The 19,278-nt window shown below is 42.2% G+C and overlaps 2 protein-coding genes across 2 annotated transcripts in view; both read right to left on the reverse strand.

Annotated features, from left to right (window-relative positions):
* stk17a (serine/threonine kinase 17a) overlaps positions 1-9,459 on the reverse strand; it is a 28,941-nt gene extending 19,482 nt beyond the window's left edge. Inside the window, exon 1 of the mRNA XM_084034301.1 lies at positions 9,056-9,459. Coding sequence (XP_083890427.1) covers positions 9,056-9,237 — 182 coding nt within the window. The 5' untranslated portion in view covers positions 9,238-9,459. The remainder of the gene's footprint in view (positions 1-9,055) is intronic.
* Positions 9,460-15,896: 6,437 nt separating this feature from the next.
* The window catches only part of hecw1a (HECT, C2 and WW domain containing E3 ubiquitin protein ligase 1a), a 62,040-nt gene continuing 58,658 nt past the window's right edge, over positions 15,897-19,278 (reverse strand). Inside the window, exons 25-29 of the mRNA XM_084033929.1 lie at positions 19,021-19,150; positions 18,270-18,416; positions 17,973-18,087; positions 17,464-17,662; positions 15,897-16,065 (exon numbers count right to left, since the gene is read on the reverse strand). Of these exons, the coding sequence (XP_083890055.1) occupies positions 15,954-16,065; positions 17,464-17,662; positions 17,973-18,087; positions 18,270-18,416; positions 19,021-19,150 (703 nt within the window). The 3' untranslated portion in view covers positions 15,897-15,953. The remainder of the gene's footprint in view (positions 16,066-17,463; positions 17,663-17,972; positions 18,088-18,269; positions 18,417-19,020; positions 19,151-19,278) is intronic.

Genomic DNA, 19,278 nt, shown 5'->3' on the forward strand with positions numbered 1-19,278 from the left:
GGTTGAGGTTCAATGATAAAGACTTGTACTTTGAGTCTGTTTATCAAAGCTCTATTTAAAAGATGGAACCGCCGGCTACATTGGAAACATTGGTCATAGTCAGCAAATAGAGATATCTGAGAGGAGAATAATAAGAGGAGCCCTGAACCCAGGGATGAGAGTGAGTGGATCAGCTCAGAGCCTGAAGCCCTCGCCTGCTGCTTCATCCAGCAGCCTCATGTGAGAGTCATGAGGCCGCCGCCGCTGCGAGCTACACATTCCATCACTTCGACACGTTTTCTAATGAGGACGGACGTCCTTCTCTACATCTTCAACATCAACGGCATCACAAATGCAAAGATTCATTCTCCAAGTTGCCACATCTAATTATTATATCGATACATCTACTTATTATTAAGCCGGCGGATAACAGGGAATCGTTATTTTGACTCGGGTAATGTTTTCCGGTCTTTCCTCTGCCTTTGTTTCAGGAAAAATTCAAATGTGAATCTCCACTATGTCATTAAACTGAATATCAAGACAAGACGATGTCAACCGGGGTTCTGGGAAAATTGATTTTTTTTTAAAACCAAGTTCCTGGACCAAACTGTCAAAAATGTATTGTTAACAGGGAACAGATTTTATTTTTTTTAAAGTCAGTCGTAGCCCTACAGAAAGTTAACACTGAGATAGAGATGTTGTCATGACATTTCCTCAAAATAAAAACCTCTCCACTGTTATTTCCATACCGACGCTGGAATGAAGGTAATACTGTTGTTAATATGTTATTTATCAGGCTCTCTGAGTTTCAGTCTGGTCAATATTTGCATGTCCTTGAGTCTTGTGTTACTTAGTCGTTGGCTTAGAAGTGAAATGTTTGACACACTGCACCTTTAAATGTGGGTGAAACATGATTTGGAAGAATGGCAGCCTCCATCTGTTCACACAAGGTACACAGGGCACCGAAATATGGTCGATTCTACATGTTCCACATTCAGTTTGCTACTCTTTAGTATTTGGTATGACTTCCGGCAGTGATCATGAACTGAAGCTTCCCGGGAGGAAACCAGCAGGTATTGTTCAGCTACTACACTAAAAACTGAAGATCTCTGAACATCTCCACCTCCACCCATTCCCTCCAATCCTGTTAAGCTGGAATTACCTCTCCTGTGATCCTCTACACTCAGACACATCAGTGATATGATTAAAGTGGTGAGGATCCTGCGTGGCTCTCTCCCTGAGATGTGGCCTCACCAGATCATTTCCTCCATGGTGGTGCAGCTCGCTGCTCCAGCCGTGAGCTTTACAGGAGCCCTTGCCTGGACCTCACCGGGGCCCCCTTCCCTGGCGAGACTGTCTTAACTTCAAGTTTTTTTTCTAGCGGCTGTAGATCTGTTTCTCTTAACGACTGACTGAAGGAGAATCTCGATCCAGCTGGTATTTCCCTGTTTCTACTCTTTTTACAATTTATCATTCCAAAAAGAATATTAAACTCATGTCTTCTTTGTCCATGTATTCATACATGGCAGCGACCAATCAGATGAAGAGAGGGATAGTCGTGATATCTCATTAAGGGAGGATTCTTGTTGCGCTGCAGCTGGATGAAAACAAAAGGGAGACTGTGTCGGGAAGTAGATTAAACCCTTGACTTCCCCTTTCAGGAATATGCCTTTTAAAATGTCATGACATTCCACAAATGATGGTAATGGTTACATTGAGAGAAGTGAAGGGAAAGAGGGAGGAACACAAGGAGATTGATCTATACATACACACCACTGCCTGTATTATAGCATGAATATGAAATGAATCTCTTGTAAAATAAGTGGATTCATTTGGCAGCGCTGGAGTCTAGCTTTTACAGGCTTTTGTTGGATCGTTGATGGATTTTATTTTGTTGTCTTAAGGTGACTTTATCCGTTTTGAGGGTGATTATCAACAGACATAATCAAGCTATGGTTCTACTTTTTTACTGATGGTTCAAAGACCCGTGGCAGCGGTGTGTGTGGGTGTGGCCATGCCTGGGAACGGCAGATAGAGGCTGTTTGGTTTGGGAGTCTAGGCCTGCTCTTTAGAAACCATACTGGGCCACCACAGCCTTTTCTAAAGCAGCCTCAGCACATTTCCAAAGCCACCAGCCTCATTCACAGACTACACCCTGAAAGAGATGGCTTCTCTCTCTCTCTCTGTGTGTGTGTGTGTGTGTGTGTGTGTGTGTGTGTGTACACACAAAGGTGATGGCACAGTTAGAACTAGTATATGGAAGCAGTTGTATGGATGTAATGTTTATCTTTTGAAGGATACAGCCTGAAGCAAAGCAGCAGTGGAGAGTCTTAGTGCTCGCTGTGTATTAATGCACTCACCAACATTTGAACACAATACTTCTAATGGAGAAAGCTGCAGCCATAGACTGTAGGTAAGAAGTGGATGTCGTCATGGTGACGTCACCCATTGGTGTGTGGACTACGGTTTTGAAGCCTCAAATTCAGTATTTTGCCTGTCACCATCTTGGTTTTTTGCAACCAGTGAAGGAAGTGACCATATTTGGACTGTGGAGGAGCGACGCGGCAGCACCCCGAGCAGGAACCTTACTGGATCTGGATCCATCTGGATACTGATGTGAAGCTGCTAACAAAGTTAGCTTCATAATTCAAGGTCAACTTGAACAAATTGTAATTGTAGCATGGTAGCCCTTGAGCTTTAAGACATGACTCCTTACAAGCTGTAAGGACACTGATTGTTTTCATGATTTTCCCTGGCTGAGAGGTCCCATGATATACCATACTCTGTGTTTAATATCATAGCTTTTAATTCAGCAGATTTTATTCACAGGCGCATATATATATACGGTATATATATATATATAGTGTACATATGATAGACTACGGTGTTTGGCTAAAGAAAGCCCTTCCTTCATCTTTGATGCTCTATAAATGTGTTTCTAACCACAACTATATATTAGCCATCAGTGGTTTCAATGCAGCAGCTTCCTAAAACCAAGAGAGGAAGTCCCTGGTTCTGACCATGTGGACTCCGGAGGCTGTTTACAGTCTAATAGCCGAACTGAGTGGCAGGCTGCCAGGCAGCCCTGGTTGCATTTAATGAAATAAAGATTTCCACTGGCTCTGGGCCAAACGCCCCCGCTGCCATCAACAGAGTCTCCACGTGCACGCCAGTGTTTGCTGATGCTGCTCATCCTCCCGTCATTACATTCGTCACTCATGTCAAAGCCACAAACGCACAGCTAGGATGACCAACACTGAGACCAACCAGTGACACTGTAAGGCTGTGATATTTACAGTAGCGCTGCACGGTTTCATACTGATCACCTCAATCTGACAGCCGTAATGTTAGAGCGACGAGGACGATCCGTTGGAGACCGTATGTTCGGTGTGTGTCTGTTATGATGGTGTCTGTCTGACAGGTAGAGCTCAGGACAGACAGACAGGCCAAAACAAGCTCCTTCACAGCGGGCGCACAAAAAAGGTCAGGTAAAAAAGACGCTGTGGTCACGTGCACTCTCCGCATTGCGCTCAGAAAAAAACATGTCCTTAATCAATTAATTGATCAAAAGAAAAGGGATTATTAGGCTTCTCCCGTTGTGTGTTATTTTTTTAATATCAACTATTATTACACTCACCTCCCTGAGACGTATACAATTCCGTGTAGAAAACATGTTTGTCACATTTTGTACTCCAAGCCATGAAAACTAATAGTATCCATAGCAGTGAGGACCGACTCCTCACCGAGTAAAGAGCTCGGCCCAGGAACATATGGGCTAATAAGAGAGTGGCCATTTCTGTCGCTAAGACCCATCATGGCAAAAGCTTTGGGTCTTAACCATATGGAATTCAGTGACTGCTTCTCCATTGTTGCAGTGAGCAAAGGAGCTTGGCTGTGGGCCATCTGGGACTCCCAGTGCACAGACGTATTGGAGGGTATTACCTTAAACCCCCCACCCTCAGCCTTCCCCGAGTGGGGGTCAAACAGCAACCGGTGGAGAGCGCTGACATACTTTCTTAAAAATCTTATATAGTCCCATCCCAAGCCTTCGCCATAATGAATCGGGAGAAACCCTCCTGTAAAAGCTTTTATCACCCAGCTATACACTGAATGGATGCCGTTTCATTTCAACTGAAAAAACTAAAATGGAAAGCATTTAGTCAAAGCCTACTGAACGTCTTTAAAAAACCTAAAGTCCAGTTGTCTATGATGAAGCTCTTAAAGATCAGCAGGACCTGGATGACTGAGAACCGTCACAGACAAAGTATTTTCCTTTCCCCTGATAACTGCTTTGGACAGTCAGAGGGGAAGCTGGAAACAGAGGAAGTGATGTCTTGTGAATGTACAAAGTGAAGTTCATCTGGAGCTTCCCTAACCCTAACCCTTTGTTGACACTGAGTGGGGTCCCCTAACAGGCAGGGAGATTCCCCACGGAGCAGGCATGCTGGGAGGGCAGCTGGGCGGAGAGGTGTGATGCATCTATCCACATCTCCGTCCTGCTCACCGTTCACAAACACGCTGCTAGAAGGCCGTGCTGCAGGCAGAATGTTCTGCATGCTTGTTTGGTGACCCTGCGTCAGGTTTCCAGTCCGCGGTACCAGCTGTGAGTCTGAGCAGCAGACACAAACCACAGAGGAATGATGGAACCCAACCTTCCATATAACATTACATTTCAGCTGAATAAAGAACAAATCAAGTTGTTTTTATTTACCAAAAGTAAATGTCTAGGATCCAGCTGGCACCACATGCATTATCAGATGTTTGATGATGTGTGTCGACCAGGCACGGGCCAGCACATCGCCAGACAAAACCCTGTTTCAGGCCAAAGCCTTAATCTGAAAATGACTGGAATTCCACTGCTGAGTTCAAGGCTCCACCGGGGAACTGGCCAAGAGTCAGCCAGCGAATAAACACTAGTTGTATTGCCAAAGAAAGGCAACCACTTCATCTGCTATTACACTGATTAACCACCAAAACAATGTTCCTGATGAAAACAGCCTCAGCAATGCACTGAATGAGGGGGAAAAACCCCTCAGAGCCAGGACAAGATCCCAAACTCATTTGGTTTGATTGATTCCAACTTTTTCAGAGCCACAGAAATTAAATAGAAGTAGAAGGGAGATTCCTATTCATATCAATGGAAAGACTGATCATTGTAGCGGGCCACTAAACCGGCATACGTCAAGTGGTGGAGTCACTGAATATTTATGGAAGAAGAATCAAGACTGTGTGTCATTTATGATGTTTTAAAAAGTGATCGGTGGGTTCTGTCTGTTTGCTGAGTAACGGAGTGATACGACTTTGTTCAACATGAACAGGAGATCACCTCAGACAGGTAGCTTGGCCCTCCCATCACTTGTTATCATATAGGAGTGCATTATACAAGAAGGTTATGAAAACATCTTGGTTGAAATCATTAACCGACCAACTTCCACCAATCTTCATCAACAAGAATTGTAAGAAATTCCACAAAGAAGGCAACAAGTACCGGCCAATCAGAAGCAGCGCAGGGTTGGTCTTCACAGGATAAGTATGAGGGGGAAGAATCAATCAAACTACTGAAGTAACAGGCTGCCGATGACCAATGGCTGTAAATAAGTCATTTAGCATGCAGATAAAAGGGCACTTCCAACATTATAAAAATGAAAACGTCTTTTTAATCCTTGAAGATGAGTTTGTTTTAAACCAACTCCAAAAATCTGTGAACCTCTCCTTTAAAAGTTCTAAACTGAGTCCTCCACTATGCTGCCAGTCTGTAAAACGAGTGCAAAGCTCTCAAACCAACATCATCATCAACACTTCATGAGACATGATGAATAATGAATACATGGCCAACTATGCAGCTAAAAGTGGAAATATCTGGCGCGCAGTTGGCGGAGTGGTTTAAGCGCATGCCATGTACGAACGTACATACGCAGCCGACCCCGGTTCGAATCCCGGCCGGAGGTCCTTTGCTGCATGTCACATCCCCTCTCTCTCCTCATGTTTCCGATCTATCCACTGCTAATAAAGGGCGTCTATGCCTAAAAAAAAAAAAAAAAAAAAAAAAAAGTGGAAATATCTAAAGATTTAATAGAAAGAAAGAGACTTTCCGTTTGTCCCATAGACAGTATATAAGAGGTGGACTTATAGTGACGTCATCCATTGGTTGGGTTTTGATGATCCATCTGGATTCTGGTGTGAAGCTGCTAACAAAGTTAGCCTCATAATTCAAGGTCAACTTTACAGCTAAGTGTTATCTAAGGAGCTAACTGAATAGCTAGCATGGTAGCAACATGTCAATCACCAGGTAGCCCCGCCCCTAAAGGACTGAATATATTGACGTGAGAAAAAAGTGTGTGTTAAAAGTCTCTATTCCCCAGTTGAACTGTCTTGAGAGATTGAATCATGCTTGGATAGCTTTGAAGTTTCAGGTTCAAACCCTGCCCTACTTAAGTGCCCTTGAGCTTTCATACACCTTTAGCTTTAGCCCCGCCCTAAAGTGTACCCTGCATCATGGTCTATTTGACCATAATTTACTAAATGAACATTGAACAAATGAACACACATCATGCTGGACTTGAAACTAGAGATTGAGACCATAAACTCATGTTTACAATGTTTACTGAGATAATACATCAAGAGAGAAGTAGGACCATTTTCTCATAAACTTCTATACATTCAGACTTCTTTCTCAAGAGACGTAGGCCAGTAGCAAGAATTAACGTTTAAGGCACTTCAGCCTTGGCTTCACTTTTCAGAACTGGAGGTTGCTGCCTGCTATGTCCACATGTTTACATTTACATGACACAATACAATAAGTCAACACGTTGGAGCCAATGTGACGCCCTGGTGTACATGAACTTGAACACAGGAACTCATGTCGAGTAGATCAGAGCCATACCGCAGATTATTGTAACCTTTTATGTTGTTCTGGGGCAGCTAATCTCAGTCACAATGTCAGGTCATGCAATGCAAAGACACACACACACACACACACACACACACACACCCTTTGTTGTGGCCCTCGAAGACGGACACACACACAGCTAACGTAGCTGTATAAAATGCCTTTGATTCAGCTCTTATCTCAGACTGTACCTGGGTCAACAACACTGTTAGCTTTGTCAAAGCTGACGGAGAAGCAATTCAATGGGACTCAAGTCTTTCAGAGGGTTATTAGTCGTGGTAAAAGCATGTTCTAATCAAAGGGGGATTGGCCTTGTGACTCTGGTAGGGGATCTGATTCCAGATCAGTTTAGCCAACAGCATGGTGGGCATTTCCTCTACTAATTAACTTTTCAGAAATCCTGTAAAACATTAGCTGTTCCGAAGGGTACAATGGTCCCTGCTATCAAACAATGACTCTCTAGATTTGACTTTCCAAGTGTCAAAGACTAGTAGACTTGAATTCACCAAGGTTGTAATCAGTCACGCCAACAAAGCCTGGAAAAAGGATCACAAACTGACAACTCCATAATTAGCAGTTCATCAGCGGTCAAAGTCATATTCTGATCACACTGATTGTTCTTTTGAATCCAAATTGAAGTCAGTCCCATGCAGTTGTGTGCATCGATGCATCTGAGGGCAGCAAGAGCCAATCACTGCAAGTCAAAGCAACTCAGCACATGGAGACAAGACCAGGTGGAACCTTGTATCTGGTTGGAAAGTGTTGGTTAATGTGGTAAATTGGAACTAAGCTAAACGTCCTGAACTGAATGATTGAGATCGATTGATGATGATGGCTAAACACCAGAATAAAAATCCATCTCTCTCTCGAATCAAACCGTCTCTACAACCTGCAGCCTGTCAGTCAGTCACCATGGCAACACTGTTGCACGTGAAGCACGTGATTTCCTTCCTGTTTTGTTATTGTGCGTTATACTGCGTTAGCACCACTGTACGACATACTGTGATATGTCCACGTTATTAGTCTGCAATTTACGAATACTGGTTTCTTACTGAGGTGTCAGACAAACTAATATATGTCACACAGTGTTGTGGCAACTAAATATTATGTTGGTGAGGAGTTTCAGGTGCAGCCAGTGGCTGAGCGTTGGCTAATGCTAGTAAAAATGCTAAGCAAACTGGGGTTGGGCCGATATACGGTTTCACCGGATCAGTTCGGTGTTGGAGCTAAACCGTACATGCACAAACCGGTTGAACCGGCATTTGTCCTTATGGCACGTTCTGGAAAATGTAAAACATCGGCGACCTGTGCCGACGGCATTCACAGCCCTAAATCCAACTGTGATTATTTATTAACGGATCAGAGAGTTTCCAGGTTGTTATTTTGCTTCTTCTTTCAAATTATCATGGAGAAAAAAGAACATCCAAAATGCACATTTATTTTACTATTTTGTCTATTTGTGTTTGTAGATTTCTGCTATTCAATAAAAGTTACCATAACATAATGTCTCATTCACATATTCAGAAAACGTGTAATTCAAGAAATGATTGTCTTAATGTTAGTAATAGAAGGGGAAGTTGCATGGTGATATCTATTAGGTGTTGTTTTTTTTACCCTATTTACATTGTCTTCAAAACCAGAAATCTCTCCTTCATACTTTACACTTTCATTCATTATTCTGAAGGGTTTCTTCATATCATTCATTGACTCATTTATATGACATGTTATCACTGATTATTATTATTATTATTTTGATGACTATATTATTACTACTATAGGCCTCGTATTTTCTGATTTAGGTTGCGATACAAAGATATCCAGAACTGTACTTTAACTTCTGTAAAAACCAGACAAGAAAAAACAGAATATGTAACCTGGCTTAATCTAATGTCCAGATTTCTGTTCGGAAATTGTAGACAAATTATATTAATTCGTTTATATATGAATAAAATAATGCCAAGCACATTAAAACATCACACAAAGCGTCTAAGCCAAAAAAGTAATTGTCTTAATGTCAGTAATCTGCTGGGAAAGTTTCATGGCGATATCAAACCAATGTAATATTCTGCTGATATTACACTAAATATGAGTAATAAAGTGGCAGCATGTTACAACCGACACGTTCACAAATAACGTTGAACCAACCACAACCACACGTATCCATCACGCTCCAGCGGCCGGTCCTACCTGCCGAGCTCTCTCCCGGGGATGATGGTGTAGCGGTCCGTGAAGGGTTCGTTCCGGATGGTGGTTTTGATTTCGGACAACAAGCCGCTGACCCCGCGGCCCTGGCTCGGTTCGGCTGCCGGACTGTGCTGGAAGCGGACTCGGCTCCTCGAGTCCCCGGCGCGTGGACATTCGGGGATCATGGCGTGGTTTCGACGGAGCGGCTTGTTAAGCAAAAGTTTGACAACAGTGGAGCAGCACACTAATAGAGAAGACGGGAGACGAGACGCTGAGCGACAACTTCAAACAACATTCGCGCGACAGAAATGTTTCACTGTGCGGCGGCAAAACGGCTGGAAAGCTCCGCGTGTGTTAACATGGTATCAGAGGACCGAAGTGATGAGCTCATGTTGATGTTCCGCTCTGTACTCCGTCTATCACTGGTTCTCTACTCCTCACTGACAAACAGAGCCGCTGCGCTGCGGTAACCGTGGCAGCGCCAGTTGAGTGACAGACGGGCTGACCAATAGTCGGTGGAGGGCAGGTCTCCGTTGCGTTCAGATGGAAAAAAGATGACGATTTCACATTATGGAACATCATTATTCAATATTCAATATAATAATAGTAGTTTATTATATATTACATTTAATCACATGATAAACTGTATAATACCAACAAATTAGTTTAAGTTTAAGAAAGTATTAAAAATAATTAGATGTTTTATCAGTAGGGTTAGGGTTAGAGTTAGGTTTAGTTTTCATAATAGAGATGCAAAACAATGCAAACAGACAAAAAAAAAGAGATGCAAAAAATGAACAAAAAACAAAACGCCCAAAAGAACCAGTCCAGCAGTTATATGTATATAGTAGTACTTTTATAGTAGAACTTGTATTATATTACAAGTTTTTCCAATACAACCTCAAAAAGTATTTACACAATCAGTATTGAATCTGAACTGACCTTCTGTAAATAAAAATGATAACACTCCACAATGATATAAACAGTATTATCATTATAATGTACCGTGTTACAATTTACAGGTAATTAAATTTCATGTATGCTTGTAACCAAATCTCTATTTACTACAGAACTCCTGTAAAAAGGGACATGAACCTGGTTTTAAGTCTAAAGTCCTGAGTCAAATTTAATTCCTAGTCCAATCTGTGAGGAGACAAACCTGCAAATTGTAAGCGAAAGACAGCTGGGTTTCATATTTTACCCCTATAATAACACCATAAAGATGATTAATTGAGAAACACCAAACAAAACCCATTAAAGATTATTATTATTATTTATTTTTTTTACAATTTCTTTCTTCCAAAAGACAAGTGAAGTTCAGTTTTTGGCGACTCACTTACCTTTAAGTCGTCTTGTTTTAGCTTCATTCCCAAAACATCCACACAACAGCAGCAGTGTAAGAAAGTGAGCCTTTTTATTGAGATTCATACAGAGTTGTATGGAGTGGTGGAGCGATAGCACAGCCTGAGTATTTAGCAACCCGTTCTCAGACAAATCAGAACTGTACCTTTCAACAATATGTACACATGTATAATCCACACACACTCAACATGAAACAAAAAAAAGCTGCATGCTTCAGTGCCTCCATTCATCCAACCATTCACATATTCCCTTCGTTCAGTTCCATTTAGAAATCAATAAATAGACAAATAAATAGCTTGAAAAGACACCAACACCGTACCTTTCTGTAAACACCTCACAATTCTTTACTTCTCTGAAATAATTATTTAAATATTTCTACAATAGCTGCTATCAATGCACTTACATGTCAGTGTTATAGGAGTGTTGTTAACCAGAAAAATGTGTGTAAGATCTACAATGAGTGTATTCAACATGATCAACCCAATAAAAACAAGACTTTCCTACACTGTCTTTACATTTTCAACAAAGTACATACAAAATTCTCTTATTTTTATGCACGTTAGTTGTTGTCATAAACCATCTGAAACACAGAGGATTTGCTGAACACATGGAAGAAAAATTCCTGAAAACCTCGACAGAACCTCATTAATGAAATATGAACCAGAGTGGTGGACAGGAAAAAAAGAGAAAATAAAAAAAAGTCAGCACATTTCCTGCAATGAGCGACAGATAACCAGCAAGCTTAATAGATAATAGAAAAGACGCACATATCAAAACTCAAAGGCTTCAAAAGTGAAGGCAAACTCTTCAACCGATGCTTCTTCTCATATATCAAAAAACGCAAACAAACAAAACATTCAAGGAAAACTTCAGGACTTCCCTTTACTCATAAATACAATAGAGTATAAATAACAGTACAAAAGATTGTAGAAAAGAAAGACGAGGAAGATGCAACGTAATCACAGCCTTGTCCTGTTGGTTGTGGAGATGCGTGGATAAGGCCTCGGCACTGTCAACGATGACGGTGTACTACTGATCGGACTGCCTGCACAGTGACAGCTGTCTGAGTCTTATCATAGATGAGTGTTGTGTTCTAAACGTTTCTGTTATCATGCCACATTAGCCCAATGTGATCAACTCTGTAGCTCATGAGCAAATAAAGCACCGTTAAGGTCTTTCAAATGAAGATAATAAAAAAAGTGACATTTTGAAATGGTGTATTCAACTGCTTGAGATCATGTCATGAAATCTGACAAGCGGTTGATGGATAATGGCGGTCAGAATTTCAGCTGTGGCCAAACATAAGTCTTCTTAGTCCTATTCAGGTTCAGGGGCTGGAGCCTATCCATCCAAATAGAATAGTAGCACAAGGGACTGTTTTCAGAGGTCATGTGACTAGTATAAAAGAAAGTGGTGATTGCTGTTAATGGACATAGTGACGTCACATGTCAGTGGGGCCGTAAAGTCATCAACATCAACACCAGTGTGTTGTTCCCTACAGTGTGGATGAAGTATTAGTTAAATTTGTCTCTCAATGCTTCGTAACATTACCACTCCATTGATAGTCCTTACTGGAAAACGTCACCTCAGTGAGTCGGTTTACTTTATACAGAAGTGGCCCGCTACAATGGTTGCTATGGCACTGGTACACATAAAAATGGCAGCTGTTCTGACCATCCTGCTACGTTGATTTGAATAAGAATGTCCCTTCTTCTCCTATTTTACTTCTATGAGCCTATCGCAGCATGGCTTGGGTTAATAATACTTTCAACCCTCTGTAATTTAGGCCCCATTTACACTGGGCATTTCAAGGGTATCATATTGTAATGCCATAGTCAGACAATATTAGATGATTCTGTGAAAAGCCCGGATAACTTTGAAGAACAATTTTGTTTTTTACATCTAATGGCATTTTTTTATACAATACCAGCACATGGCAACTATGGTATGGGAAAGATTAGGGAAAGATTGTCGTTGTGGCAATAAAGTATGGTTGACTTGTGGTTCAGTGAAGAAGTGATGTTTTTTGTTTTTTTTATGGCACCTACATAAACCAACTAGTGTGTGTCTGATTGACTTTGACACTTCTTTCAAATCTGACAATGACCCAAGTGACTCTCTTACCAGTTGAGGACATATATCAGACATGCTGGAGACACAAAACTGTTTTGTACAACTTTTTTTCACATTTGCAGTAGAACCGTCCAACACCTGGGAACATGTCAAATGTGTGGCGTTCCCCTTCAATCATACAGTCATCCAATGGTTGCTATCACAAACCCCATCATAACGATGATAGAGATGAAAGCTTTCGTATGGCCTCGATCACACCAAGACGCGTCGCAATAGGCGCAGCCACTTCAAAAACACCCTTTGACAAAGTGCATCTGGCAAATCAGCTGATGATCCTGTATAGTGGGGTGTGTGATCACCCAGGCAATCAAAAGTTGATTCAAACAGATGTCAAGCTCCACAGTTGGATGAGGAGGGGAAAAGGAGGTTTTGAGTTCATAGTGAAAAAATATATAGTTCCTAATTGTGACATTGATGAGTGGTGAGGTTCCGTACTTGGCTCTGAAAAGTTGAGAATATTTGAACTGTTATGGGTGTCTAAAAAATGTGCAAAAACACAAGGCATGGCGCAAAAGAGAGGCACACCAGGCATAGGCGTTTGTAGTGATGCGTCTCAGTGTGATCGGCCCCTATCTTATCAATATCTGGCTAATGTGTAACAATTCAATCCAAGCTTTCAAGCTTCTTGGTAGGATTTATACTTGGCTTGTTTGATACCAGATAGCTATCTGCCCAAGATGCATGAGGTGGCTACATGTGAATGGGATATCAGAGTCTTGAATGAACCCGACTTGTGAGAAGAAACCCACATGCAACCGAGGAGGACATGCAAACTGTTTTAAAAAAAAAGAACCAAGGCAAACATCTGAAGTCCTGACTTATCTTCTGTCAGGCACATCCCCACAGGCCACACACGAGGCAGTAAGTAACTGAGGCACAGTTCCATTACCGGACAAGAGATGCAGATGGGGGCTGGGAATGCTGAGGGTACACTGCAGTCGATCATTGTCTGAAAGAAGACAGTAGACTGTGGAACACATTGGAGTAAAGGTCTTAACTATTGCATATATTACACTGGTTTGTCCAAAGGGCCCCGTACACATCACAGAAGAACCGGATGGGTTCAGGGAGCCGATCCGATGATCCCAGACCCTTGGAGACCTACATGCTTGGAGACAGTAACGGTCTGAGATACTGGGGTATCTGCTCCATGCAAAAAGAGCAACACTGTGGTGAAGGAACCCAGTCAGAGAAAACAAGTTCATCAGTGGAGGGCTTGAATAAGAGCATGTCCCATCCAAACAGCAGGACCAGAGACGCTGAAAGGTGAAGCACCACTCTGGCCAAAAGGATTTATAGAAACTCCCCCTTTGCCAGATGGATACAGTGTCCATTCCATTCTTTGTCGTCAAGGAGTTGTGAACTACTGGTACGCATGGTCAACATGATCGCCCTCGGTCTCCACGGAAGGAATCCCAGAAGCCCTTGTGTTAGAATTGATGGCTACTTTGATAGAGGAGATGCGACATCATTGTGTCTGCTTTTAAAAGCATAGCAGAGCGAGAAAGCTTGGGGAGACTGTGGGAGTTCTGTATCTGTAACAGATCTGCATCCAGCTGCTGTCCTCACTTTGGACAGAACCAAAGGGAGACCGAGAATTTGATGGTGAAGGTCCAGATTTAGGCCTTCCTGGATGATACCAATACTTCTTGAGTATCCAAACTGAACATAGTATTCTAGTAGTTGCTGAGCCTGTGACTTCCCATCAGAACCACCTATATAAACATAACACCCGTTATCTGGATTTGCTGTCGTGTACTGCATCTGAATTAGACCAGAGGCCTTCTGAAGTACCCCTATATGACTCTTTCCCCAGTTTCCTATTTCTAAGCAAAGGAAAGACTGAGCTCTTCTCTTGTGTCTTTGCTCACCAAGGAGACAAGAAGAGATTGACATTGCTTGAAAATAAACTGCATTGCTATAGTAATATGAGAGTATAACAGAATGATAATTATGGTTAGCTTAATTATTACTGACATTGATGAATCCCTTCAGTGGGCCAGCTCCTATTTTCCCAGTAAATCATTTTGGTAATGTCCTCAGGGATCGTATTTGGGGCCTTTTCTTTTCTTCTTAATTTCAAAAACTCTTCCTGGACTTATTGAATTCTCTCTGAACATATTTAATATGTCCTTCACATCTTGCTGTTTCTGCTTATAAATATAACTCTATTCATAATCAACTTGCAAAATGCTTGATTCCTTAATTGCCATCACTTGCCATGACATCTTGCACTTAAACCCACATGTAAAAGTGGGTGAGATAAAGTAATCCATCCTTTTATAAACTGTTTAGACTTCTGCAGCTCTGCATGTTTTGTCTGTCATCAAAATATCTTCTCTTATCTATATAATTCAAGCATCTTTACATTGGTTACAGTTTTAGATTTGATTGTAAGGTTCAACTGATCACCCCTAAGGCATTGAAATGGCTGGTTTCTGACACAAATCTTCATTGCATTTATATAATTCTTTATGTACCAGATTGCAGTCTGAGCCCAGTCGCTCCTGGCCCACCACAGTCCAGATGAGATCCGTAAGGATCTTCGAGATTAAAGACCAGACATAACTGTTACTTTGGCTTCAGGGCTACCAGAGTTTGCATCCACCTGAGGAGCTTTTTTTAAACATCTGCATTATACTTTAAACCAATTCTTTATAGCCACATTTATAGATTCATCTCAACTTCTCCCATTAGGATTTGGTGTGTGGCAAATGGCAAACCTCAAGATTTGTTATGTGCACTGTTTTCATTATTTGCCCTGCAGTGATTTCTCTTTCATTAAATGTTTGTCTTTGTTTTTGTCCTTTTTTAAAATGTCCACCTTCATTTCTTAAATCTTTACCAGGAATTCAACCCAAGGATATATTTAAACATAACTTCCTCAAGTTCTCAAGTCTTTAGCTTAGATTGTATGTATGTGTACGTTTTTGTCTTCATTGCCATTATGAAATTATACTTTGACTTGTAGCTCTTACTTTTTGTCAGCAGTTATTTTTATCATTCATGGATAGATGATGCATTTTGGTACATGCAACTATAATTGATCTTGATTCCATTTTACATATATATATATATACAGTATATATATATATACATATATATATATATATATATATATATATATAGGTATGTAGTAGTATAGGTATATATTCGCCCATGATTGATAGAAAAACAACCTTAATCCTGCTGTGGTCTATAAGTGGCTGCATCCTCATAGCTAGGTGAGAGACTTAAACACACAGTACCATAACAGTGACATACATCCACGTGACCAAAACGTTGTCCACTACAATCCAGGCATCTTTACGACACATTAAGCCGACGAGAGCTGCTTTCTTTCTCTTCGCATCTCTCTTAGCTCTTTAGCCCAGTGGGTTTCACACAGAGAGGGAGGCCGTCTGTCTCACTCCAGGCCAAACGTGCTGGTTTCCTCCACAGCGATGAGCAGTTTCTCATACAGCATGGTGTATGAAGGGTATGGAGGCAGGTCCAGACGGTTAAAACAGGTGTGAGCCCTGAGAGACAGACAGATACACCGGCTGTTAGAGAGAGAAGACGATACCTGAAGCTTACTTTACGTTTTCTTTAGTTTTTTGAAATTCACGGCACAAACATTTAGTTGGACACCAATACACAAACACGGAAAGATATATGCTTTTCGTGTGCAATTTACCCTTTCCTTCAATACAGTACACCAGCGCTATTTCACTATATTGTTCAGGGGTCCACATTTTCAGAAAGCGAAGGGACCGGGGGGATGGACATTTACACGGACCCATCCGACCCCTTTCTGGCCTCATGAATTACCATCTTTTTGTCTTTTTGCTCCTTTGTGTTCATGGGTAACATTCCTGCCAGACACTCCAGATATGACACATCATTTTCTTCAAAACATAGAACAATAATGCTCCTCACCCTGGACACCTGGTTATGTTTTAAATTGGGGGACCAAATATCAAGAATACTGAACAAATATTGCATTTCCTGCAACATATGCCACCTAAACTTTAGATTAAACAGCCTCCTGATGATTGTAGGGTAATGGTGAACGCTAAAAACTAGTTTAGGGGGGGCAAACTGTCAAAATGCAATCTTCACTACACAGTTATAGCAATGTAAAGTTTGTTCGCATTTGCTAACATTAGCCAGAACAAGCTACATGTCACAAGCTGTAGAAGCAAAACCCCTGAATGTTTAGAACTGAGCAAGTTTTGTTGGTTCTTTCACTTAGCGATCACGGGTACACCTACAGTGTAACTGCTGATGCTGAAGCTTCGACTGTCCACAAAGTCAAACTTTGGCACCGCTCTGCAGTGAAATGTGAGCCCCGCTCTTTGTGTCTGCTGAGCAACCACATTCACTCTTCTGTAAGGTCAGACGCTCACAACTCGCTCAATATCACATCTCCATGAAATACAGAGGAGGGAAAATGCCAAAATAGCTCCTCTGCTGAGCTGTAGTGAACCGATCACGTCAGGGGATTTACTCTGCACACAAATCTCAAAGTCATGAAATAATATACACTCAAGCAAAATGTTATTATTTAGCAGCCACCTCGCACTTTTGAGTCAAAGGGACAACCGTAATGACACGTCTGCCATCCAAACCGCTCCATTCATGTTACTGTTCCTAAGTGCTATGTATGGTACGGGACCAAAACTATGGCTGAACGTGCAAAAATACAGACGTGACAATCTCCAATACATTCTAACTTGGAAATCATTAAATCCTGCAGCCTGGTCAACCATGGCTGCATCCCAAGTCTCTTCAGCACACATGGAGGAAGTTCAACAACTTCCTTTAAACTTCTGATTTTCATCAAAGAAAATATACATTTTCCTGAGACAGCAGGCGTTTGACTTGCAGGAACACGGAGCATGACGGTGTGACCATGGTAACGGGTCCAGATGTACCTGGGCAGTGATGTGACTTTGCCCCACTTCTCGATGCAGAAGCGGCGGAGGCCGTTGGATCCTCGCAGCGCGGCGAAGCCTTCGTAGGGCACGCTGGACGTCCCGGTGACGAACTGCAGCAGACGGAGACGCTGCTCGTTGTTGAAGCGCTCCACGGCGGCCCAGAACCAGCGCATCACGATGTGACCGTCATGGTAACCTAGTGACGGGGAGTCGGGGAGTAAACATGTGACCGCATAAACAATTCTTCCATTATGAATCCAGAAGAAGAAATGTATGTAATTTGGAAAGGCATTTTGATAATAATAGTTTGATAGTAAAGTGTTTCCTTTCTTGCTGGGCCTGGTGATGTATTCAGATTGATGCCAATCTGTGTTGTCAGTGATTTTCTCTTCCTGGGAAGGCGAAGGTTAACCCGCCCTACACTCATATTCTGACAGTAACCAATCTCACAGCACATGGGCTTTACATACAGACACACAGACAGACACACACACACACACACACACCTCCTCTGTACTCAGTGTTGCTCCTCCAGTCACTGAGGTCGATCTCGACTGTCCCGGCGATAACCAGCTCCAGCTCCCGGGCATCGAACACAGACACCAGCCGGGAGTCGACCACCTGGGACGGAGAAGAACAACAAGTCCTTCAATGTTATGTGCATGTGTGTATGATGATGCATTCAGTCTATATGAACTATATTCATTTAGTTTCTCTGTGGATGGTTGGGTTCCCAATGAGAGTAAACCTTTTAATAATGTTGGTAAAAGTGTGTGAGGGTGTTATAATGCCGTGTGGTTTACCTCATAGAAGCCTCTGACCAATGCCTCCGTCTGCTGCACCACCCCTCTCTCCACCCTCCACTTGGCCATTCTCTCTATATAATCCTTCTTGTTCTTTTCAGTCACCTGGAGGTTGGAGCCGCCCGACTTCAGCTCCCGCTCCGTCACCTAACAACACGAGAAGGACCTGCTACAGTCAACAGTATCAGCCATCTATTCCCAAACACATTTTAGTTTTTATGAGGCTCACCAAATAAAAATTCCTGTAGGCTTTTATATCTGCAGTACACCTTTGAGTCTCATGAGGGAGCCTGAATGTTCTGATAAGTGAAGCCTACTTATCTAGACAAAGCCTGTTGTGATCTCTAGGGAAGCCCCAATACTGATACCGCTAGCTAGTGATGTCCAAATGAAGCTTCGTGAAGCATTTTCTTTATTTTCTGAGCCCAATAGATGGCGCTCTCTGTTCAACAAAGGGTTGAAGGCCGATATATTTCCATTGCTTTCAACCCTTTGTTGAACAGAGAGCGCCATCTATAGGGCTCAGAAAATATAAAAAATGCTTCACGAAGCTTCATTTGGACATCACTACCGCTAGCTAGCTGAGCTGGATCGGGTGAGAGGCTGAGTCCCGCCCCTCCTGGTGTACCATATTTAGGAAATAATATGGACGTTGCCTCTCTATAGGACACCAATACTTTAAAAGTAACAATTAGTAAATGAGCCTCTGGTATTGGATCAGACACACACACACACACACACACACGCTGACCTGGCCAAACACCTCCTCGTTGACGGTGAAGGTGAGGTCCAGGATGTCAGTGATGTCGTTGTCTTTCATCCACTGCAGAGACTGGTGGAACTCCTCGTCCAGGTACTCCAGATCAGACAGGTCTGTGGACCTGAAGGACACACAGGCTCACACAACGACCCACAACACTACTGTACACAATGCCATTCTGCTAACACTGTGTGTGTGTGTGTGTGTGTGTGTGTGTGTGTGTGTGTGTGTGAGAGTGAGTGTGTGTAC

The sequence above is a fragment of the Eutrigla gurnardus genome (assembly GCF_963514095.1).
Source record: "Eutrigla gurnardus genome assembly, chromosome: 18".
NCBI lineage: Eukaryota > Metazoa > Chordata > Actinopteri > Perciformes > Triglidae > Eutrigla > Eutrigla gurnardus.